We start from the raw sequence: 25,631 nt of genomic DNA on the forward strand, positions 1-25,631 counted from the left end.
GCAATACCATCCAAACCTGCTGCCTTGCTGGCTTTCATCTTTCGCAAAGCTTTCACTACCTCTTCTCTGTTTACCAAATCATTTTCCCTAACCCTCTCACTTTGCACACCACCTCGACCAAAACACCCTATATCTGCCACTCTATCATCAAACACATTCAACAAACCTTCAAAATACTCACTCCATCTCCTTCTCACACCACCACTACTTGTTATCACCTCCCCATTTGCGCCCTTCACTGAAGTTCCCATTTGCTCTCTTGTCTTACGCACTTTATTTACCTCCTTCCAGAACATCTTTTTATTCTCCCTAAAATTTAATGATACTCTCTCACCCCAACTCTCATTTGCCCTTTTTTTCACCTCTTGCACCTTTCTCTTGACCTCCTGTCTCTTTTATACATCTCCCACTCAATTGCATTTTTTCCCTGCAAAAATCGTCCAAATGCCTCTCTCTTCTTTTTCACTAATACTCTTACTTCTTCATCCCACCACTCACTACCCTTTCTAATCAACCCACCTCCCACTCTTCTCATGCCACAAGCATCTTTTGCGCAATCCATCACTGATTCCCTAAATACATCCCATTCCTCCCCCACTCCCCTTACTTCCATTGTTTTCACCTTTTTCCATTCTGTACTCAGTCTCTCCTGGTACTTCCTCACACAGGTCTCCTTCCCAAGCTCACTTACTCTCACCACCCTCTTCACCCCAACATTCACTCTTCTTTTCTGAAAACCCATACAAATCTTCACCTTAGCCTCCACAAGATAATGATCAGACATCCCTCCAGTTGCACCTCTCAGCACATTAACATCCAAAAGTCTCTCTTTCGCACGCCTGTCAATTATCACGTAATCCAATAAAGCTCTCTGGCCATCTCTCCTACTTACATAAGTATACTTATGTATATCTCGCTTTTTAAACCAGGTATTCCCAATCATCAGTCCTTTTTCAGCACATAAATCTACAAGCTCTTCACCATTTCCATTTACAACACTGAACACCCCATGTATACCAATTATTCCCTCAACTGCCACATTACTCACCTTTGCATTCAAATCACCCATCACTATAACCCGGTCTCGTGCATCAAAACCACTAACACACTCATTCAGCTGCTCCCAAAACACTTGCCTCTCATGATCTTTCTTCTCATGCCCAGGTGCATGTGCACCAATAATCACCCACCTCTCTCCATCAACTTTCAGTTTTACCCATATTAATCGAGAATTTACTTTCTTACACTCTATCACATACTCCCACAACTCCTGTTTCAGGAGTATTGCTACTCCTTCCCTTGCTCTTGTCCTCTCACTAACCCCTGACTTTACTCCCCAGACATTCCCAAACCACTCTTCCCCTTTACCCTTGAGCTTCGTTTCACTCAGAGCCAAAACATCCAGGTTCCTTTCCTCAAACATACTACCTATCTCTCCTTTTTTCACATCTTGGTTACATCCACACACATTTAGGCACCCCACTCCTGCATTAGTGAGGTAGCGCTAAGAACAGAGGAATGAGCCTTTGAGGAAATATCCTCACTTAGCCCCCTACTCTGCTCCCCTTTTGGAAAATTAAAAGAAAACGAGAATGAAGGATTTCCAGTCCCCTGCTCTCTCCCCTTTTAGCCGCCTTCTGCGAAATGCAGGGAAAACGTGGGAAGTATTCTTTCTCCCCTATCCCCAGGGATATATATACATATATGTATTTTATTTATTTATGAAGGAATTTATTTATTTCTTTATTTATTTATTTATTTATTTATGAAGGAATTTATTTATTTATTTATTTATGAAGGAATAGTGGTTCCAACAATGTTGTATGGTTGCAAGGCGTGGGCTATGAATAGAGTTGTGTGCAGGAGGGTGGATGTGCTGAAAATGAGATGTTTGAGGACAATATGTGGTGTGAGATGGTTTGATTGAGTAAGTAATAATAGGGTAAGAGAGTTGTGTGGTAATAAAAAGAGTGTGGTTGAGAGAGCAGAAGAGAGTGTTTTGAAATGGTTTGGTCATATGGAGAGAATGAGTGTGGAAAGATTGACCAAGAGGATATATGTGTCGGAGGTGGAGGGAACGAGGAGAAGTGGGAGACCAAATTGGAGGTGGAAAGATGGAGTGAAAAGATTTTGAGTGATTGGGGCCTGAACATGCAGGAGGGTGAAAGGCGTGCAAGGAATAGAGTGAATTGGAACAATGTGGTATACCGGGGTCAACGTGCTGTCAGTGGAGTGAACCAGGGCATGTGAAGTGTCTGGGGTAAACCATGGAAAGTTGTGTGGGGCCTGGATGTGGAAAGGGAGCTGTGGTTTCGGTGCATTATTACATGACAGCTAGAGACTGAGTGTGAATGAATGGGGCCTTTGTTGTCTTTTCCTAGCGCTACCTCGCACACATGAGGGGGGAGGGTGTTGTTATTCCATGTGTGGTGAGGTAGCGATGGGAGTGAATAAAGGCAGACAGTATGAATTATATACATGTATATATATGTATATGTCTGTGTGTGTATATATATGTATACATTGAGATGTATAGGTATGTATATTTGCGTGTGTGGATGTGTATGTATATACATGTGTATGTGGGTGGGTTTGGCCATTCTTTCGTCTGTTTCCTTGCGCTGCCTTGCTAACGTGAGAGACAGCGACAAAGCAAAATAAATAAATAAAAATATTTAGATATCTGGGGGTGGATTTGGCAGTGGATGGAACCATGGAATCAGAAGTGAGTCACAGGGTGGGGGAGGGGGTGAAAGTTCTGGGGGTGTTGAAAAATTTATGGAAGGCAAGAGCATTATCTCAGAAAGCAAAAGTGGGTATGTTTGAAGGAATAATGGTTCCAACAATGTTATATGGTTGCAAGGCATGGGCTATAGATAGACTTGTGCAGGGGAGGGTGGATGTGTTGGAAATGAGATGTTTGAGGACAATATGTGGTGTGAGGTGGTTTGATATATTGGGAGGTGAGTTTGAATGAAGAAAAACTGGAGGAAGTGAAGTGTTTTAGATATCTGGGAGTGGATCTGGCAGCGGATGGAACCATGGAAGCGGAAGTGGATCATAGGGTGGGGAGGGGGCGAAAATTCTGGGAGCCTTGAAGAATGTGTGGAAGTCGAGAACATTATCTCGGAAAGCAAAAATGGGTATGTTTGAAGGAATAGTGGTTCCAACAATGTTGTATGGTTGCGAGGCGTGGACTATGGATAGAGTTGTGCGCAGGAGGATGGATGTGCTGGAAATGAGATGTTTGAGGACAATGTGTGGTGTGAGGTGGTTTGATCGAGTAAGTAACGTAAGGGTAAGAGAGATGTGTGGAAATAAAAAGAGCGTGGTTGTAAGAGCAGAAGAGGGTGTTTTGAAATGGTTTGGTCACATGGAGAGAATGAGTGAGGAAAGATTGACCAAGAGGATATACGTGTCGGAGGTGGAGGGAACGAGGAGAAGAGGGAGACCAAATTGGAGGTGGAAAGATGGAGTGAAAAAGATTTTGTGTGATTGGGGCCTGAACATGCAGGAGGGTGAAAGGAGGGCAAGGAATAGAATGAATTGGAGCGATGTGGTATACCGGGGTTGACGTGCTGTCAGTGGATTGAATCAAGGCATGTGAAGCATCTGGGGTAAACCATGGAAAGCTGTGTAGGTATATATATTTGCGTGTGTGGACGTATGTATATACATGTGTATGGGGGTGGGTTGGGCCATTTCTTTCGTCTGTTTCCTTGCGCTACCTCGCAAACGCGGGAGACAGCGAAAAAAAAAGAAGAAAGTTAAGAGGAAATGTGAATAAGAGCAAGGTTATTAGGTACAGTAGGGTTGAGGGTCAAGTCAATTGGGAGGTGAGTTTGAATGGAGAAAAACTGGAGGAAGTGAAGTGTTTTAGATATCTGGGAGTGGATCTGGCAGCGGATGGAACCATGGAAGCGGAAGTGGATCATAGGGTGGGGGAGGTGGCGAAAATTCTGGGAACCTTGAAGAATGTGTGGAAGTCGAGAACATTATCTCGGAAAGCAAAAATGAGTATGTTTGAAGGAATAGTGGTTCCAACAATGTTGTATGGTTGCAAGGCATGGGCTATGGATAGAGTTGTGCGCAGGAGGATGGATGTGCTGGAAATGAGATGTTTGAGGACAATGTGTGGTGTGAGGTGGTTTGATCGAGTAAGTAACGTAAGGGTAAGAGAGATGTGTGGAAATAAAAAGAGCGTGGTTGAGAGAGCAGAAGAGGGTGTTTTGAAATGGTTTGGGCACATAGAGAGAATGAGTGAGGAAAGATTGACCAAGAGGATATATGTGTCGGAGGTGGAGGGAACGAGGAGAAGAGGGAGACCAAATTGGAGGTGGAAAGATGGAGTGAAAAAGATTTTGTGTGATCGGGGCCTGAACATGCAGGAGGGTGAAAGGAGGGCAAGGAATAGAGTGAATTGGAGCGATGTGGTATACCGGGGTTGACGTGCTGTCAGTGGATTGAATCGGGGCATGTGAAGCATCTGGGGTAAACCATGGAAAGCTGTGTAGGTATGTATATTTTGCGTGTGTGGACGTATGTATATACATGTGTATGGGGGTGGATTGGGCCATTTCTTTCGTCTGTTTCCTTGCGCTACCTCGCAAACGCGGGAGACAGCGACAAAGCAAAAAATATATATATATATATATATATATATATATATATATATATATATATATATATATATATATATATATATATATATGTGTGTGTGTGTGTGTGTGTGTGTGTGTGTGTATTAATGAATTTATAGGGGAGAAAGAATACTTCCCACGTATTCTCTGCATGTCGTAGAAGGTGACTAAAAGGGGAGGGAGCGGGGGGGGCTGGAAATCCTCCCTTCGTTTTTTTTTTTAATTTTCCAAAAGAAGGAACAGAGAAGGGGGCCAGGTGAGGATGTTCCCTCAGAGGCCCAGTCCTCTGTTGTAAATGCTACCTTGCTAATTCGGGAAATGGCGAATATTTTGAAAGAAAGAAAGATTTATTTATTTATTATACTTAATCGCTGTTTCTGGCTTGAGCGAGGCAGTGGCAGGAAACAGATGAAGAATGATCCATCCACTCATATACACACACAATATATGTGAATAAATCCCCATTTTTTTTTTTTTTTTTTTTATACTTTGTCGCTGTCTCCCGCGTTTGCGAGGTAGCGCAAGGAAACAGACGAAAGAAATGGCCCAACCCCCCCCCCCCCATACACATGTACATACACACGTCCACACACGCAAATATACATACCTACACAGCTTTCCATGGTTTACCCCAGACGCTTCACATGCCTTGATTCAATCCACTGACAGCACGTCAACCCCTGTATACCACATCGCTCCAATTCACTCTATTCCTTGCCCTCCTTTCACCCTCCTGCATGTTCAGGCCCCGATCACACAAAATCTTTTTCACTCCATCTTTCCACCTCCAATTTGGTCTCCCTCTTCTCCTCGTTCCCTCCACCTCCGACACATATATCCTCTTGGTCAATCTTTCCTCACTCATTCTCTCCATGTGCCCAAACCATTTCAAAACACCCTCTTCTGCTCTCTCAACCACGCTCTTTTTATTTCCACACATCTCTCTTACCCTTACGTTACTTACTCGATCAAACCACCTCACACCACACATTTTCCTCAAACATCTCATTTCCAGCACATCCATCCTCCTGCGCACATCTCTATCCATAGCCCACGCCTCGCAACCATACAACATTGTTGGTACCACTATTCCTTCAAACATACCCATTTTTGCTTTCCGAGATAATGTTCTCGACTTCCACACATTTTTCAAGGCTCCCAAAATTTTCGCCCCCTCCCCCACCCTATGATCCACTTCCGCTTCCATGGTTCCATCCGCTGACAGATCCACTCCCAGATATCTAAAACACTTCACTTCCTCCAGTTTTTCTCCATTCAAACTCACCTCCCAATTGACTTGACCCTCACCCCTACTGTACCTAATAACCTTGCTCTTATTCACATTTACTCTTAACTTTCTTCTTCCACACACTTTACCAAACTCAGTCACCAGCACATATACATACATATACATATCAACATACACATACACAGACATAAACGTATATACACATGTACATATTTATACTTGGTTGCCTTCATCCATTCCTGTCGCTACTCGCCGCACAGGAAATAGTGTTGCTACCCCTCACCCAGGTTTAGATGCTGATGCCTACTTAGAATACATTAGATGGGCAGATTTTATGTCCTTTAGTAAGAAGCTTCATTTTCCTTGTAAACCAGCTGGAAGATGTTTTTCAAAAGTATTTACTGTAATTCCAAATGTTTAAAGATAACTACTCTTGCATGCATGTTGGTAGAGAGTTTTGACAAGCATTTCAGTTTATCCCTATAGGATGTGGAAGGTTTTAGGTATAAAAGAATTGTTTACATGGTAGCTGAATATTAAAGAAGGCAGAACCAGATGATTCTTTCTCTTGAGGAAGATGTCGTTCATTCCCAAATAGTCATATGTTTCAGATGTTCTATGTTTCTTCAGTATTTGAACTTGAATAGATTAACTTTTTTTGCTTTCAGGGGAAGGACCCCAAACGCCAGTCTTTGAACTCACTGCTGCTCCTCCACTGAACCTGTGCACTTCTGTGCTGACAGACACCCAGGGAATGATGCCAATAGGTCTGGATGGTAAAGGCAATAATGACCATATAGTCCATCAGGGAGGAATGGAGCCTGTAACCACAGAAGAGATGAATCATGTTACAGTTTCAGATGGACTAATAGAACATGATGTGGATGGATCAATGGTACAGATTGTAGGTGCTCCAGTGGAGAATATTGTGGATAATGGGATGGGGCAGATGGTTAGTGGAACCATTAGTCAGTTGGTAGAAAGAGAGATAACACCAGGAATTGGGGGAGTTATTGGACAGATAACTAATGGGGTGACAAATATTATCAAGAAAGAAGAGGACGTTGAAAATGAGGTAAGTCAAAAGTTTGTTCGTAATGATCTATTTCCTTTCCTCATTGCTAGTAAAGATGAATGAATGAAAGTAAATTTTTCTGTCTCTGAATGCTAAAATTCATGGTTGAGAGGACTTTTTCATCATGAAAAAGAATACAGAAATTCAAGCTGTCACCCAGATGTACTGTTGTACTTTGTACAGTTGCCAGTGGATTGCCACAGTTAGCAATGTAGATTCAGTGTCTTGGAAATGTTGTAAACCACACTAGACTTTCTGTTGAAAGGTATTCTGTTATCCATTGTCATTGCTACAGCAGAGATTGGGAGAAGATAGATCGATACAAAGCTGTTATGTAGATATGCTGTGAGTGAATAAAGGTATTAGAAATATTGCATTATTTGACATACAGTACAAGACAAGTGTATATATATTTGCCTTATTCTCTTTTGGTTTATCTTATTATAGGCTGAAGAAGAGGGTCTTGATGCTGACCCAGACACCACCCTCCTTGATGATGATGAGGAGGATGAAGATGAAATCCAAGTAAAGCAGGAGAAAGGAAGAAAGACAAAAGGAAGGAAAAGAAGAAAACGCCGTCTCACTTTTACACCTAGAAAGTTGAATAAAATTTACCAGTGTGAACATTGTCCTGCTAGATTTGCTCGAGACACCCAACTCAAGTACCATTCCAAGGTTCACATTGATGACCAAACAGAGGTAAGTTAGGAGTGTTTCCACTGTTGATTTATTCATGATTAATTTGTCACAGGTTTCTTGGTTTGATAGTTGTATCTCAGCAATTCCCTTGTTCAAACTTTTCTTTGTTCATTAAGAACCCTTTAACTTATGGAGGAAATAGAGTGAGTTTAATGTGTTTGAAATATGTATTGGAATGTATGCTTTTCAAGTAGCTTTTAAGCCCCATTCAAAGTATTGGAGATCTACAACTCTTCATTTGTAATTATTGTTTTACAGCACAAGAAAAAGTCTAATTAACGAAGAGAAGCACTAATGTAAAGTAGCAAGTTGATCAAGAAGGCATTTTGCTTTTTTATGCATGAAATTGATTATTCTTGTTTAACTCTTGGTGTTTACTGATAATTTGATTTACAGAAATTTGAGTGTGATCAGTGTCATGTCGTCTTCTCTCGGATGAATAAGCTTATGAAACACCGACAACGTGCTCATCAAGAAGCTCTCTCATGTAACCAATGTAATTCCCAATTCACACACATCAACAGCTATAAATTGCACATGCGTCTTCATAGTGGTGAAAAGCCTTATGAATGCAATGAGTGTGGCGCACGGTTTGTTCAGAGTAGCCATCTTAATATCCATAAGCGATCACATACTGGTGAAAAACCATATCAATGTGATGTCTGTAAACAATCCTTTAAGCAAATATCTCATCTTAGAACACATGAAAGAATTCATACTCAGATGAAACCATATGCTTGTCCAATGTGTGGAGCAGCATTCATACAAAAAAGTAGTTTAAACCGACATAGGAGAATTCATACGGGGGAGAAACCGTATGTGTGTGTAATTTGCCAGGCAGCATTTTGTGTAAAGAATAATCTTAATCGTCACATGATTACTCATACTGGTGAGCAGCCATACAAATGTGATCTTTGTACTTCTGCTTTTGGTCAGGCTATAGATTTAAAACGTCACAAGATAGCTCATACTGGAATAAAACCATTTCAGTGTGATGTATGTGATGCTTTATTTAGCCGTAAAAATAACTTGAAATGGCACAAATATAGCCATACTGGTGAAACACCTTTCAAGTGTGATGAATGCATGGCAGAATATACACGTCCACGTGACTTAAAGAAACACAAGTTAAGCCATGGTCCTGCAAAGCCTCATATATGTCAGGTATGTCACCAACAGTTTCCTCAGTCTAGTGCCCTTAAGCGTCACATGATGACTCATACGGGTGAAAAACCTTTTGTGTGTGAAAAGTGCTGTGCCACATTTGTAGACAAAACTGCTTTGAAAAGACATATGTACAAGCATGTTGGTGCAAAACCCTTTGCTTGTAAGAGATGTGAGACAACATTCCGGGAATTCCGCAGCCTTAAGAGACATTGTGTTCAGGTTCATGGTGAAGAACCTGATCACAGACAGACTCACATGCAACAGCAACCTCAGCAGCAACAGGTACAACAGCAGCCTCAGCAGCAGCAAATTACAACAATACCAGCAGGAGCTATTATTACTGCTCAGGATGCTTCTCATCTTACCCAGTATGCTCAACCAGCTCCTCAACAAACTCCCCAACAGATGGCACAAGTTCCCACATTGATGCTGTCAGGTGGACCAGGACAGCCTGCTCGAGCTGCCAGGCCAGCTAATAATTGCCAGAATCACACTGCTCATGTCCTTACTTTTGGGGGTAACAACCAATGGCAGTCATGGTGCTTCTGTGAGACTCCAGCTATCCCTGAAGCTCCACAACAGGTGATGGTAGCCACCACTGCAGCACCTGTCACCCTACCCGTGACAACCCATCAACAACAGGTGCAACAGGCACAACCACCACAACAGCAGCCACAGCAGCAGCAGCAACAGCAACAACAACAACAACAACAGCAGCAACAGCAACAGCAGCAGCAGGCAGCACCATTTACAATGTCTGTGAAAGCTCCCACAATGCCTACTCATATACAGTTGCAGTTTCCCTTCGGAGACACTCAGGCTGCTACAAGTCATGCTCAGTGGGTTTCAGGCTGGGGGAAGTAGAAGTCCATGATTTCTTTAGATGTGTCTCTCCTTAATGAAAATTCTGAATGATATCAGAATAGGGAATGAAGGCATTTTTTTACAATGATAATGATGGGAGGTTTTCTTGGAAATCACCCTTTATTATTAAAACAACTTGATTGTAATGACTCACATTCAGTTGATGGTATTCATTATTTAAGATTCATCATGAAATTCATTTTCCCAAGAAAGTATCCTCAGTCTTTTCAACTGGAGGGATTTACAGACACCACAAGGAATACCACTTAGTCATACTTTTCACATGTTTTATATGAGCTTTTGAGTTTTTAATCTGACTATATGCCTAGTAGCCTTTTATGATTTATGGCAAGGTGGCTGATGCAGAATCTCCTTTATATACCTAGAATGTTATGTATTTTCATAGCTTTATCAGCTGAAAAGCTTCTCTGATGTTCTTATACTGAACCTAATTTTGTTTTCCATTGTTTCCATTTTGTAGTTGTCTTTGTGAGGTATATGCCTTCTTCCATTCTCATCACATCTGAACCTCCTCAGTACCCCACTTACTTTATAAAATGATTTTTTCCCAGTATATTTGATATCACCCTTGATGTTTTCATTCCACTCGGAGTTTTCTCCTTACTCCATATCCTCTTTTGAATATCCCACTCTTTATTTATTCTGATCTTATATCCATGAGCTCAAATATTTTTTTATAAAATTAATGTTGGTTAATCTCTTTCTGTTGGCTTGCACATTTTTCTCTGACATACTAAAAAACTTAGTATTTTGCTCAGTTTCTTCATTAAAATTTGTGAATGTCTGTGCGATGAGACTTTTCTCCTTTTTGTGTGTTGGCGATGGTATAGCTTGTCCAAAGGTGACTTCTTACTCGTGTAACCTCCTTGATTCTGGCAACAACTTTAACATATATTGTCATTATCATACAACTACAGAACCTTCCTCTGCAGGGCACTAGCAGCCTTTAGACTGTGCTACACTCAGTAACAGGGACAAAATGGACTCCCATGAAGTGAGTTCTTTGATGAGACTGTACAAGGGATCCCAGACTTAAGAGTGGGTTACGCTCCTGGACCCTGATCATGAGTTGAGTTGTTTATAAGTTGGAGAATATGTAGAGGTAATCCTCATAAATTTAAGAGTAAATACCTTTGCCTGAATGCAATAATGAATTAAATAGAATATTTTGAAGTAGATATAGTTAATAAAACATTATATTAAGCAACACAATGAAAAAATATGCACATTTAAGTAGTTCTGCAGTTCATAAGTTTGAATGATTGATTGTATGTTGGACTAGGAATTGAATATTGTTCTTTACTTGTTCGTAAGTATGGGTTTTCATAGGTCAGACAGTTGTAAGTCTGGGACTCTCTGTACCTTGTTATGTCAAGTGACAGTGATACAGCTTCACCTAAGATGACTTTTTGCTCCTGGTTCAAAATCAAGCAAGTGGAATTGGCAACACCTTTTTAGTACATATATGTTTATTTATTTATTGATGATAAGCCCAGGATCAGTTTCTATGAAAGAGTCCTGGTATTACCAAGGGCCTTTCTAAAAGCTTCTGCAGCTCAAGGCTGAGGTACTTCCAGTAGCAGGGAATTGTAAACTCCTTTGGAATGAGGAGTTCTTTGATAAGACTGTACTCCTAATGATACAGCCTCACCAAGGGTGCCAAATGGTGTCCTAGCTTCTTCTCTTCGATGTATATCAACTGACTTATATTTCTCTCTTGTGTCTCCCCTGATGATGTGATTATTACACGAAAGTGCACTTGGGAACTTATCGTGTTTCATTTTCCTCTTGGACTCATATATATATATATATATATATATATATATATATATATATATATATTCTTTTTTTATTTTGCTTTGTCACTGTCTCCCGCGTTTGTGAGGTAGCGCAAGGAAACAGACGAAAGAAATGGCCCAACCCACTCCCATACACATGTATATACATACACGTCCACACACGCAAATATACATACCTGTACATCTCAATGTATACACATATATACACACACAGACATATACATAATTCATACTATCTGCCCTTATTCATTCCCATCGCCACCTCACCACACATGGAATAACAACCCCTTCCCTCCTCGTGTGTGTGAGGTAGCGCTAGGAAAAGACAACAAAGGCCACATTCGTTCACACTCAGTCTCTAGCTGTCATGTAATAATGCACCAAAACCACAGCTCCCTTTTCACATCAAGGCCCCACAGAACTTTCCATGGTTTACCCCAGACGCTTCACATGCCCTAGTTCAATCCATTGACAGCACGCCGACCCTGGTATACCACATCGTTCCAATTCACTATATTCCTTGCATGCCTCACAACCATATAAATTTTGTAGACATTTGACAATTGTCAGTTTCTTAGGGGAATTGTCAAAGTGAGGTTTTTTTTAAGTCTTACAGATATATTTTTAAGCTGCTTTGTGGAACAAATGATGAGATGTTTTAAAATTTGGAGTGTATAAGGAAATATTTGAGAAAGTATGAAGCTATTCAAGAAGTATTGTCTCATTTTTTCACCTTGAGTGACATTTTTGCCATTCCGGTTATTCAGGTGCACAGAAACAGTATTAAATTAATACAAAGGATTCAAACAGCAACAAACCACTGGATCCTTTTGAGGCTGTTTGTTATACTGGAAGGTATCAGAAACACAGATTAATATGGTGAGAGGTGGAAGATGTACAGATAATTCAAAGAGAATAACCTGCAAATTGTCATTGTGACTAATGAGGTACAAATAATGTAAGTCATGGACTTGAAGCAAGGCAGTTCTTAAATATAGCTATAGTTCTGATTTCAAATACTCTAATTGGCACACTGTTCCATATGTTAACAATCCTGTTGAAGAAAAAGTGTCTCGCCTCATTCAAGGTAAAACGTTCACCCATGATTTTGTATCCATTATTGTGAGTGAAATCAGATGAATCAGGTAACTTGATAAATCAAGATTAACAAGCTTTTGATGATTTTTAATACTTGTATTAGATCACCTCTTAGCCTTCTCTTTTTAAAGCTAATCAGATTCAAGTCGTTTAATCAGCTCTTGCAGTATTTGTTTCTCTGCCTGGGAATTATTTTTGGAGCTCAGTGCTGCCCTCTCTCCATTCTGTTTGTCTTTTTTTAGGTAGGGTGACCAAAACTGAACACAGTATTCAAAATGGGGTTCATCTTACTAAATAGGGGTCTTGAGTTATTTAAGGTTTACTTTAGCGTAGTAGTCAGTCGTCTTATTAATTCTTTTAGTGATTGTGATTCATGATAGTTGCAGTTCATCAAACTAAATGAGGATTGAGGATCTTGGGTGTAACAATTTACCATCAGCTAAATAGTCATGATAATCATCCATAGATTTATTACTTTTTTTTCATACTAATCGTCATTTCCCGCGTTAGTGAGGTAGCGTCGAGAACAGAGGACTGAGCCTTTGAGGGAATATCCTCACTTGGCCCCCTTCTCTGTTCTTTCTTTTGGGAAACTAAAAATGAGAGGGGAGGATTTCCAGCCCCCCGTTTCCTCTCCTTTTCGTCGCCTTCTACGACACGCAGGGAATACATGGGAAGTATTCTTTCTCCCCTATCCCCAGGGATAAGATTTATTGCTTATGGTAATGAATATTGAAAAGGGTCTTGACATGTCATTCAATAATAGGGTAAAATTGAAGGTATTTAAGGACCTCACCACTGTTTCTAGACTTGAAACAGAAATTCATCTTGTTGATATTGTTATTATATGTGTTAATGTTGAAAAAGGATTCAGTTCTAAATGTTAATATCAACTTCTTGCTGATGGTTTATACTTTGTATTACTTCATTTTTAATCAGGGTTTGTAAGATTTTAAGCTATTTGTTTTCTTAAAATTTGCTAACATTAGTAGTGTACATGGTTTGATATTAGCACATTTCTCTAGGCATGGCTGTAAATTAAAACTAAATTGACATGGGAAAGTAGAATAAAAGAACAACAAAAGAATCTTAAGTATTTTCGTAATCCATTTGTTGCTTTGGGATCATCCTTTGAATTTAGTTTTACAGTGTAAGTGGAAACGTTGAAGTAATTATGTATGGTATTCTTCAACTTTGAAAAAAGTTGTATTCCAAAAATATTTCTTTAACCTTCTTGTTTTATTTTAGATTTTCTTTAATCGAACCATAGTGCTGTTTGTCATGTTGAATAAGGATGTGGGTCATAAAAGGTGTATTTTGGGTAATTAGTTGTGTTACTGAACCTTGAATTGATTACATTTTAGTCGATATCTTAACTGTTTCAGACCAATCATTTTTGGGTAGTTTTAAAAGTTATTAGTTGAAGGCATTCATTTTCTTTCCCACTTTTTTTTTTCTTTTTAAATTGTGAACATTTTATTTTTATCTGAGGTGCTGTTTATCATGCTGCACGAGAATTTAGGGAGTACAAATTGTATCTTGGCTCATCTCATTAAGCTCTGTTGTAGTGAATCAGTCTTTATCTGAATTGGTTATAACATTTTGTTCATGGGTACTTTAAGAATTTAAAAGGTTATTATCCATAAAGGAAAGAATTATTTTTAACCTTCAGTGGGGGCGGTCATCTACCAGAGGCAGTACTTGTTTCAGACCTTGTTTTGTTTGAAACTGTCATAGATGCTGTTCATTATGTTGAAGGATCTTGGGATCAGAAGTTATTTGGCTAAAAAGTAACTGTAATAAGCATGAGTGATTGGGTCAAGGGTCACATAAGAGTGCTGTTAAGGAATTGCTTAATTTAGTCACATCTTAGTTTCAGGTATTTTTTTCAGATTAGGCAAAGAATTAAAGTATTGTAAGTCTTAGATATGATATATTTTCAGATGAGAAAGTAGAAAACTTTGAAAAACCAAGTTTTTGTTATGTTTAGATTTTGTTTAAAACTTGTTTCATTATGCTGAATGATGATGGGGTCTTGTTTTTGTGCTGCAACTGATTAGTTATGTCATTAATTTGGAGGGTAGTTAGGGCAGGTATCTTAATTATTTGATTAATTAGTCATGACTTGTCAGTCCTGTGGAGATTGAGTTAGGTATATAAAGGTAAAGAATCCCCTTATCTTATTTTTTCCAAGCAAAAATAGATCTTTGACCCAAGAAACGATCGATGAAATGTGTATTATTTTTGTTTGTCATTTTTAATGCCGCTGTTTGTTTTAAAGATTTGCATAGTATTGACATATATTGGATGACATAATCAAACTGTTAAACAGAATAGAGATATAAAACTTTTGGCATCAATAGGTATAATAGAGTGTAAACAGGTATTTTTTATTTCTTTAAACCCACATTTTCTATAAAACTCATGCCCATTATTGCATATTTAATATTGCAGGATATAAATTGATGGAGGATATCACACTCTCAAACTCTTTAAGTAACCAGTACTAATTATGAGACCATGAGTTATGGAGACTATTGGCCATGGCTGTTCCTTGTGAGAGTTACAGGAGGGAACAGGTATCAGAGATAGGTAGATAGACAGACAGTGATATATTTCATGGTGCCCATGGCTTCAGATGGGTGTACATAGGTGAAGTAGGGTTTAAGTAGACATTATGGTGGGCATGTGTGCTTGTTGGTGTTACTGATGTCCTCACCTTCCACAAGGGTGTATCATTGTTAGTTGACAAAAGAGAACAGTCTCATGTAGAAACTTTTTACTCTGAAGGAGTTCATCATTTCTCTGCTCCTGATTCTAGCACAGCCTTGGAGCAGCAGGAGCCCATTGACAGGGGTCTTAGGTTTATGTAGTTAACGAAGATTACATGAATGTTGATTGGTGGGGGGAGAGGAAATTTATATGGATGGGTTTCTGAAATGTGAGACACGATTAAGGTTTTTATATCAACTGAAGGATTGGTGTTTGATTATGAAGTAGTTTTATTGAGAAGGGTCTAATGCTGTTGCAAAGAACAAAGTGCTAAGAATGTTGAGAAATTATACTGAGAGTATTTTCATTTTGTAGGTGTTGAATACTTGGTGGTAGTTAGGCTGCTGCTGATTGTTCTGAGTGCTCTGTTTTGCTGGATTTGCATCTGTTATATTAGCTAAATTTGCAGAAGTGCTGAAACTTTCTAAAGAAAGTAGAGAGAAAAATATAAGTCGTTAAGTATGCATCTGATATTGTTGTAACCCTGTGGAATGACATTGATTTTTTAGGATCAAGTTCAAGAGGAATGACAAAATCAGAGGGAGTCATGGACGAAGTAAAAGTTGAAGTATCAGCATAAGATGAACATATGGAAAGATTGTGAAAAAGTGTATGTAAGGAGTGCCAGTGCAGACTGACATGGAAGCTATTATGTGAGTGTGTTAGAGGAGGAATTAGCAAAAATGAGGGATTTTTTGTGGTTTGCATGAAGATGATTCTTCATTAGCCATGTTGCTGTATAGAGTGACAAGTTGTGAAATATGATTATCAGTAATTAAAAGTATTAGATGATTTTTGACAGCATATTTATTTATGATTACCAAATATTTATGCAATATCATAACTTGATATACTTATCACTTTTTGATGATTATAACAACTATGTAGCTTGAATAGCATTCCATTTATTTTCTAACCTATAGTGAAAAGTTTAGATTTTGTTTTCTTTGCATGAAAATCATGTATACCGTGTATATTTCTGATAAGTGCAGTGCATAATATGAGTCCATCATGCGAAAAGTATGATAAATTTTGAATTCGTTTAAAAGTGCCAAAAAAAATTGCAGCATATGTTGATAATGTTTAATTATGCTGATGATGACTTGATGTAATTGTATTCCTTGTGTATCCATTTTCCTAGCCAGACATACCAGAACATAGGGTTTCTGCTGCTGGATATTTATATATGTATATAGTCTCTTTAACTTTTTAAAAGTATGGCTTGGTTTTGTACAAATTATATCTTGATTGAGAGATCTATTCAGTTAAGTATTACAATGCTGTACTTTCTTAGATTACTTACAACCTCACACAGCAGTTATTTAAAAGTTAGTTTTACATTAATACTCAGTGTACAGTATGCCAGATGTGTTTGTCACATAATATGTTCTTCAGGGATTAAGGTTTTGTAGGATATTTTAGAAGTAGGTTGTACTGGATACTGGTAAGGATATTTTTTTATTCCTCATTACTGCATAATAGCTGATAAGATAAGAATGTTGCATAGAAATTGCTCTTTGTGTATTTTTGGACTTTTTTTGGTTGGAAAAATGCCGTAAATTAATAGGAAGTATGCTTGTGAAAATACTGACATGAAATAGTTATAAAATTTGCTCTGTATGGGTAGTAAACCTAAATTTGTGATAATTTTGTTTTCAAAAATTCATGAGAATTATACAATTGTGGTATGTTGTATTCATTTGCTCTTTTGTAGGGTTACTTTCCTTATTTATTCCATATATATAAACATTTTAAGATACTGAAAAGGAGGATGTAACAGGATAATGGATGAATTCAATGTTTTTGTGTAATTGGTTCAACTTAAGGCAGATTAATCCAAATTGCGACAAAATTTCATTTTCCTTTTGTAATTTAAGGATGGTACAGTGCTCATAGTTATTCTTGAAAATTGAATTAATAGTTCTCATTTATACTTTTCATTACATATAAATTTTAATCTCTGTACAAAAGTGAATGCATAAGCAGACAGGTTTTTTTTATAATGATTTTGATACGTACTTTCATGCAGTAGACAGAGCTGGTGGAGTGACAACACTTTGACAGTTAGAGTAAATGATTATACTTTTCTTGTAACCATTAATGATATACCAAATCTTACATTCCATTCCAGCCCCAGGATCCCTTTCTTTGGGGCTCATGCAGTGCTTAGTTAGCCAGTTTCTTCCCATAGGTGCTCACCTTACCCTGCTGCAGTATGGAGCTCAGCTTTGAAGCTCCAGAAACCCCATAAAAAGGGACCTGGGGTAGAATAACTCACACATTTGAATATATATCTGTCTGTCTGTCTGTCTGTCAGTCTGTCTGTCTATCAATCTATTTACCTATCTGTCTATATGTATAATTGCTTGAGTGATAATTATCTATGAAAGAGTCCTGTTGTTGCTGGGACTTTTTTGTGTAAATTATATGGTCTTGATTAGGGTATTCAGTCACTCATACCATTTCAACTAACATAAAAGATGAATGGTAATAGTGCCATGATAATCTATTTACCTGTCTATCCATGTGCTTGCCCTGCCTTTTGGCAAAATGATAGGAGCAATAGATAGAAGTAGTGGGTTGGAACACTAGGAAGTAGTAGGTTGGAACATTAGGTTGAAGTAGTCAGTTGGAACATTAAGTAGGAGCCTCTGGAAACACTGTGTTAGAGCAGTGGCTGATTAAGGTTGATCAAAAAATGGCCTCATTTGCTTACATCCACCCTTTGTCATGTATAATGCACTGAAACCAGCATCCCCAATCCACAACCAGACCACACAAACCTTTCTGCCAGATGTTTTCTTTATGGAAGATGAAATGTATGCATGGGATAGAGTGAATTGGAGTAAGGGGTAACTTGCTGTCAGTGGACTGAACCATGGCATATGAAGCAGCCAGGGAAGACCATGAAAGGTCCGTCAGACCTGGTTGTAGGATAAGGGGCTCATTTTGGTGTATTACACATGATAGCTAGATAATGGATATGGGTGGACAAGCACTTTCATCATCAGTTCCTGGCACCATGTTGCTAATGCAGGAAATGGCAAGAGCTGAAATGCTGAAGTATGGAGGAGAAAGTATGAGTGGATGCATTTGATTTGTAATTTAGTACTGAAGCAGAAAGTTGTGCCTGAGGATTAGGTGAAAGCTGTTAATGTTCCATCATTACTTGCCCCTCTCTCCAAAACTCTTGCATTCACCTCCCTAACAACTCCATCCATTAACAAATTAAAAAGCCATGGAGACATCACGCACCCCTGCAGCAAACCAACTTTCACTGGGAACCAATCACTTTCCTCTCTTCCTATTCGTACACATGCCATATATCCTCAATAAAAACTTTTCACTGCTTCTAGCAACTTACCTCCCACACCATATACTCTTAATACCTTCCACACCATATACTCTTAATACCTTCCACAGAGCATCTCTGTTAACTCTTATCATATGCCTTCTCCAGATCCATAAATACCACATACAAATCCATTTATTTTTCTAAGTATTTGTCACATACATTCTTCAAAGCAAACACCTGATCTACACATCCTCTACCACTTCTGAAACCACACTGCTCTTCCCTAATCTGATGCTCTAAACATGCCTTCACCCTCTCAATCAATACCCTCCCATATAATTTCCCAGGAATACTCAACAAACTTACACCTCTGTAATTTGAACAATCACCTTTTATCACCTTTGCCTATGTTGCATACAAAGGCACTATGCATGCATTCTGCCAATCCTCAGGCACTTCACCGTGCACCATACATACTTTGAATATCCTCACCAGCCAGTCAACAACACAGTCGCCCCCTTTTTTAATAAATTCCACTGCAATACCGTCCAAACCTGCCACCTTGCCAGCTTTTATCTTCCGTAAAGCTTTCACTACCTCTTCTCTGGTTACCAAGCCATTTTCCCTGACCCTGTCACCTCGCACTCCACCTTAACCAAAACACCCTATGTCTCCCACTGTATCATCAAACACATTCAGCAAACCTTCAAAATACTCACTCCATCTCCTCACATCACCACTACTAGTTATTACCTCCCCATTTGCCCCCTTCACTGATGTTCCCATATTGTTCTCGTCATACGCACTTTATTTGCCTCCTTCCAAAACGTCTTTTTTTTTTTTTTTATTATACTTTGTCGCTGTCTCCCACGTTTGCGAGGTAGCGCAAGGAAACAGACGAAAGAAATGGCCCAACCCCCCCCATACACATGCATATACATACGTCCACACACGCAAATATACGTACCTACACAGCTTTCCATGGTTTACCCCAGACGCTTCACATGCCTTGATTCAGTCCACTGACAGCACGTCAACCCCGGTATACCACATCGCTCCAATTCACTCTATTCCTTGCCCTCCTTTCACCCTCCTGCATGTTCAGGCCCCGATCACACAAAATCTTTTTCACTCCATCTTTCCACCTCCAATTTGGTCTCCCTCTTCTCCTCGTTCCCTCCACCTCCGACACATATATCCTCTTGGTCAATCTTTCCTCACTCATTCTCTCCATGTGCCCAAACCACTTCAAAACACCCTCTTCTGCTCTCTCAACCACGCTCTTTTTATTTCCACACATCTCTCTTACCCTTACGTTACTCACTCGATCAGACCACCTCAAACCACACATTGTCCTCAAACATCTCATTTCCAGCACATCCATCCTCCTGCGCACAACTCTATCCATAGCCCACGCCTCGCAACCATACAACATTGTTGGAACCACTATTCCTTCAAACATACCCATTTTTGCTTTCCGAGATAATGTTCTCGACTTCCACACATTCTTCAAGGCCCCCAGAATTTTCGCCACCTCCCCCACCCTATGATCCACTTCCGCTTCCATGGTTCCATCCGCTGCCAGATCCACTCCCAGATATCTAAAACACTTCACTTCCTCCAGTTTTTCTCCATTCAAACTCACCTCCCAATTGACTTGACCCTCAACCCTACTGTACCTAATAACGTCTTTTTATTTTCCTTAGAATTTAATGATACTCTCTCACCCCAACTCTCATTTTATATATATATATATATATATATATATATATATATATATATATATATATATATATATATATATATTTTTTTTTTTTTTTTTTTTTTGCTGCTGCTGTCTCCCGCATTTGCGAGGTGGCGCGGGGAAGCGGGTGGGGGGGGGTGGCCCAGCCCACCCCCATACACATGTGTATACGTGCGTTCACACACGCAAGTGTACATGCCTGCACAGCTTTCTGTGGTTTGCCCCGGGTGCTTCACGTGCCCTGGTTCGGTCCACTGACAGCGCGTCAACCCCGGTGTGCCACATCGGTCCAATTCACTCTATTCCTTGCCCTCCTTTCGCCCTCCTGTGTGTTCGGGCCCCGATCACACAGGGTCTTTTTCGCTCCATCTTTCCGCCTCCAATTTGGTCTCCTGCTTCTTCTCGTTCCCTCCACCTCCGACACATGTGTCCTCTTGGTCAATCTTTCCTCACTCATTCTCTCCATGTGCCCAGGCCATTTCAAGGCACCCTCCTCTGCTCTCTCAACCACGCTCTTTTTATTTCCACACATCTCTCTTACCCTTGCGTTGCTTGCTCGATCGAACCACCTCGCACCACGTGTTGTCCTCAAGCATCTCATTTCCAGCGCATCCGTCCTCCTGCGCGCAGCTCTATCCATGGCCCGCGCCTCGCAGCCATGCAACGTTGTTAGAACCGCTGTTCCTTCAAATATACCCATTTTTGCTTTCCGAGATGGTGTTCTCAACTTCCACACATTCTTTGGGGCTCCCGGGATTTTTGCCCCCTCCCTCGCCCTGTGATCCACTTCTGCTTCCGTGGTTCCGTCCGCTGCCGGATCCGCTCCCAGACGTCTAGAGCACTTTGCTTCCTCCAGTTTTTCTCCATTCAGGCTTGCCTCCCAATTGACTTGACCCTCAGCCCTGCTGTACCTAGTGACCTTGCTCTTATTCACATTTACTCTTGGCTTTCTTCTTTCACACACTTTGCCAGGCTCAGTCACCGGCTTCTGCAGTTTCTCACATGAATCAGCCGCCGGCGCTGTGTCGTCGGCGAACAGCGGCTGACTCGCTTCCCAGGCTCTCTCATCCCCAACAGACTTCGTGCTTGCCCCTCTTTCCAAAGCTCTTGCATTCGCCTCCCTAGCGGCCCCATCCATGGACAAATTGAGCAACCATGGAGACATCACGCACCCCTGCCGCAGACCTGCATTCGCTGGGGGCCAATCACTTTCCTCTCTTCCTGCACGTGCACATGCCTTGCATCCTCGATGGAAACTTTTCACTGCTTCTAGCAGCTTGCCTCCCACACCATATATTCTTGGTGCCTTCCACAGAGCATTACTATCAACTCTATCATATATATATATATATATATATATATATATATATATATATATATATATATATATATATATATATTATCCCTGGGGATAGAGGAGAAAGAATACTTCCCACGTATTCCCTGCGTGTCATAGAAGGCGACTAAAAGGGAAGGGAGCGGGGGGCTGGAAATCCTCCCCCTCTCATTTTTTTTTCAATTTTCCAAAAGAAGGAACAGAGAAGGGGGCCAGGTAAGGATATTCCCTCAAAGGCCCAGTCCTCTGTTCTTAACGCTACCTCGCTAATGCGGGAAATGGCGAATAGTATGAAAGAAAAGAAAGATATATATATATATATATATATATATATATATATATATATATATATATATATATATATATATATATATATATATATCCCTGGGGATAGGGGAGAAAGAATGCTTCCCACGTATTCCCTGCGTGTCGTAGAAGGCGACTAAAAGGGAAGGGAGCGCGGGGCTGGAAATCCTCCCCTCTCTTTTTTAGTTTTCCTAATGAAGGAACAGAGGAGGGGGCCAAGTGAGGATATTCCCTAAAAGGCTCAGTCCTCTGGTCTTAACGCTACCTTGCTAACGTGGGAGATGGCGAATAGTATGAAAAAAAAAAAAAATATATATATATATATATATATATATATATATATCCCTGGGGATAGGGGAGAAAGAATACTTCCCACGTATTCCCTGCGTGTCGTAGAAGGTGACTAAAAGGGAAGGGAGCGGGGGGCTGGAAATCCTCCCCTCTCAATTTTTTTTTAATTTTCCAAAAGAAGGAACAGGGAAGGGGGCCAGGTGAGGATATTCCCTCAATGGCCCAGTTCTCTGTTCTTAACGCTACCTCGCTAATGCGGGAAATGGCGAAGTTTTTTTTTTTTTTTCTTTTTTTTTTAATTTTCCAAAAGAAGGAACAGAGAAGGGGGCCAGGTGAGGGTATATATATTTCTGGGGATAGAGGATAAAGAATACTTCCCACGCATTCCCTGCGTGTCATAGGAGGCGACTAAAAGGGGAGGGAGCAGGGGGCTGGAAATCCTCCCCTCTCATTATTTTTTTTTTTTTTTTTTTTCCAAAAGAAGGAACAGAGAATGGGGCCAAGTGAGGATATTCCCTCAAAGGCCCAGTTCTCTGTTCTTAACGCTACCTTGCTAACGTGGGAAATGGCGAATAGTTTGAAAGAAAAAAAAATATATATATATATATATATATATATATATATATATATATATATATATATAATTTTTTTTTTGTCGCTGTCTCTTGCGTTTGCGAGGTAACACAAGGAAACAGACGAAAGAAATGGCCCAACCCACCCCCATACACATGTATATACATACTTGTCCACACACTCAAATATACATACCTATACATCTCAATGTACACATGTATATACACACACAGACATATACATATATACACATGTACATAATTCATACTGTCTGCCTTTATTTATTCCCATTGTCACCGCGCCACACATGGAATAACATCCCCCTCCCCCCTCAAGTGTGCGAGGTAGTGCTAGGAAAAGACAACAAAGGCCCCATTCGTTCACACTCAGTCTCTAGCTGTCATGTAATAATGCCCGAAACCACAGCTCCCTTTCCACATCCAGGCCCCACAGAACTTTCCATGGTTTACCCCAGACGCTTTACATGCCCTGATTCAATCCATTGACAGCACGTCAACCCCGGTATACCACATTGATCCAATTCACTCTATTCCTTGCCCTCCTTTCACCCTCCTGCATGTTTAGGCCCCGATCACACAAAATCTTTTTCACTCCATCTTTCCACCTCCAATTTGGTCTCCCACTCCTTCTCGTTCCCTCCACCTCCGACACATATATCCTCTTGGTCAATCTTTCCTCACTCATTCTCTCCATGTGCCCAAACCATTTCAAAACACCCTCTTCTGCTCTCTCAACCACGCTCTTTTTATTTCCACACATCTCTCTTACCCTTACGTTACTTACTCGATCAAACCACCTCACACCACACATTGTCCTCAAACATCTCATTTCCAGCACATCCATCTTCCTGCGCACAACTCTATCCATAGCCCACGCCTCGCAACCATACAACATTGTTGGAACCACTATTCCTTCAAGCATACCCATTTTTGCTTTCCGAGATAATGTTCTCAACTTCCACACATTTTTCAAGGCTCCCAGAATTTTTGCCCCCTCCCCCACCCTATGATCCACTTCCGCTTCCATGGTTCCATCCGCTGCCAGATCCACTCCCCGATATCTAAAACACTTTACTTCCTCCAGTTTTTCTCCATTTAAACTTACCTCCCAATTGACTTGACCCTCAACCCTACTGTACCTAATAACCTTGCTCTTATTCACATTTACTCTTAACTTTCTTCTTTCACACACTTTACCAAACTCAGTCACCAGCTTCTGCAGATTCTCACATGAATCAGCCACCAGCGCTGTATCATCAGCGAACAACAACTGACTCGCTTCCCAAGCTATCTCATCCACAACAGACTTCATACTTGCCCCTCTTTCCAAAACTCTTGCATTCACCTCCCTAACAACCCCATCCATAAACAAATTAAACAACCATGAGTGAACAATGAGTGGGTTAAGCGTGTCTTCAGAGAGGTTCAATGCTTAACAACACACAACCTGCATCAGTGGGGCAATTAACTTAAAATCAATGTAATGACTCGACTTGCTCTCGAGTGTTAATGATCCGAGCGGGCCGAGTGTTTGACCAGGGGTCGAAACACACTGGCCAGGCCGCATATATATATATATATATATATATATATATATATATATATATGTACATAATTCATACTGTCTGCCCTTATTCATTCCCGTCCCCACCCCACCACACATGAAATGAAAACCCCCTCCCCCCGCATGTGCGCAAGGTAGCACTAGGAAAAGACAACAAAGGCCACATTCGTTCACACTCAGTCTCTAGCTGTCATGTATAATGCACCGAAACCACAGCTCCCTTTCCACATCCAGGCCCCACAAAACTTTCCATGGTTTACCCAAGACGCTTCACATGCCCTGGTTCAATCCATTGTAAGCACGTCGACCCCAGTATACCACATTGTTCCGATTCACTCTATTCCTTGCAAGCCTTTCACCCTCCTGTATGTTCAGGCCCCAATCGCTCGAAATCTTTTTCACTTCATCCTTCCACCTCCATACACACACATATACATACTCATACACAGACATATATATACACATGTACATATTCATACTTGCTTGCCTTCATCCATTTCCCAGCACTAACCCACCCCACAGGAAACAGCATCTGTGTTATTGTGAATGGATGGAAAAAGAGTCCAATCTAGTTGATGATCTCTATCCAGAGGATTCCATCAAATCCTTGCTCCTTTGTGGAGTGCAGTCTCACTGGTGCAAGAGTCCCATGAAAAGGGTCCTGAGGTTATCTGATAATACACCGTATATACATGAACATATTAATAATTGTGTAATTATATGTATGAAATAAGTTGTACTTAATGTAAAAATGGCCAGTACACTCCAATAATATGTGTACAGGATGCTTAAAATAAAATTGATCATCTGGTCCACTCATTTTTTTTTTATGTATTATATTTTAAGTCCCACCTTTCATGATAGGTATCTGTATTGTAACCTCTCTGTTATACCCAGTATCATGTATTTTACACTAACTTCATATATTTTTCAAAATGTGAGCAAACAAGGCCATTTCTTCACTTGTTCCTGACTTTATCTTGCTAACGCAGTAGAGATGAAGTATTGAAAATTTTTTCCCCAATCCATTAAGTTAGGGGAGAAAGAGAGCCTCATTTTACATCCGACTATTTGTACATTTTACATCCCAGGATTTACTGTTAGATAATTAGTTTTGC

General features: G+C 40.2%; 1 protein-coding gene across 1 annotated transcript in view; it reads left to right on the forward strand.

Annotated features, from left to right (window-relative positions):
• Window positions 1–17,225, forward strand: part of LOC139756732 (uncharacterized) — a 32,135-nt gene extending 14,910 nt beyond the window's left edge. Inside the window, exons 3-5 of the mRNA XM_071676443.1 lie at window positions 6,558–6,964; window positions 7,412–7,663; window positions 8,060–17,225. Coding sequence (XP_071532544.1) covers window positions 6,558–6,964; window positions 7,412–7,663; window positions 8,060–9,694 — 2,294 coding nt within the window. The 3' untranslated portion in view covers window positions 9,695–17,225. The remainder of the gene's footprint in view (window positions 1–6,557; window positions 6,965–7,411; window positions 7,664–8,059) is intronic.
• The last annotated feature ends 8,406 nt before the right edge of the window (window positions 17,226–25,631 follow it).

This window comes from Panulirus ornatus, chromosome 23 (genome assembly GCF_036320965.1).
Source record: "Panulirus ornatus isolate Po-2019 chromosome 23, ASM3632096v1, whole genome shotgun sequence".
Classification (NCBI taxonomy): Eukaryota; Metazoa; Arthropoda; class Malacostraca; order Decapoda; family Palinuridae; genus Panulirus; species Panulirus ornatus.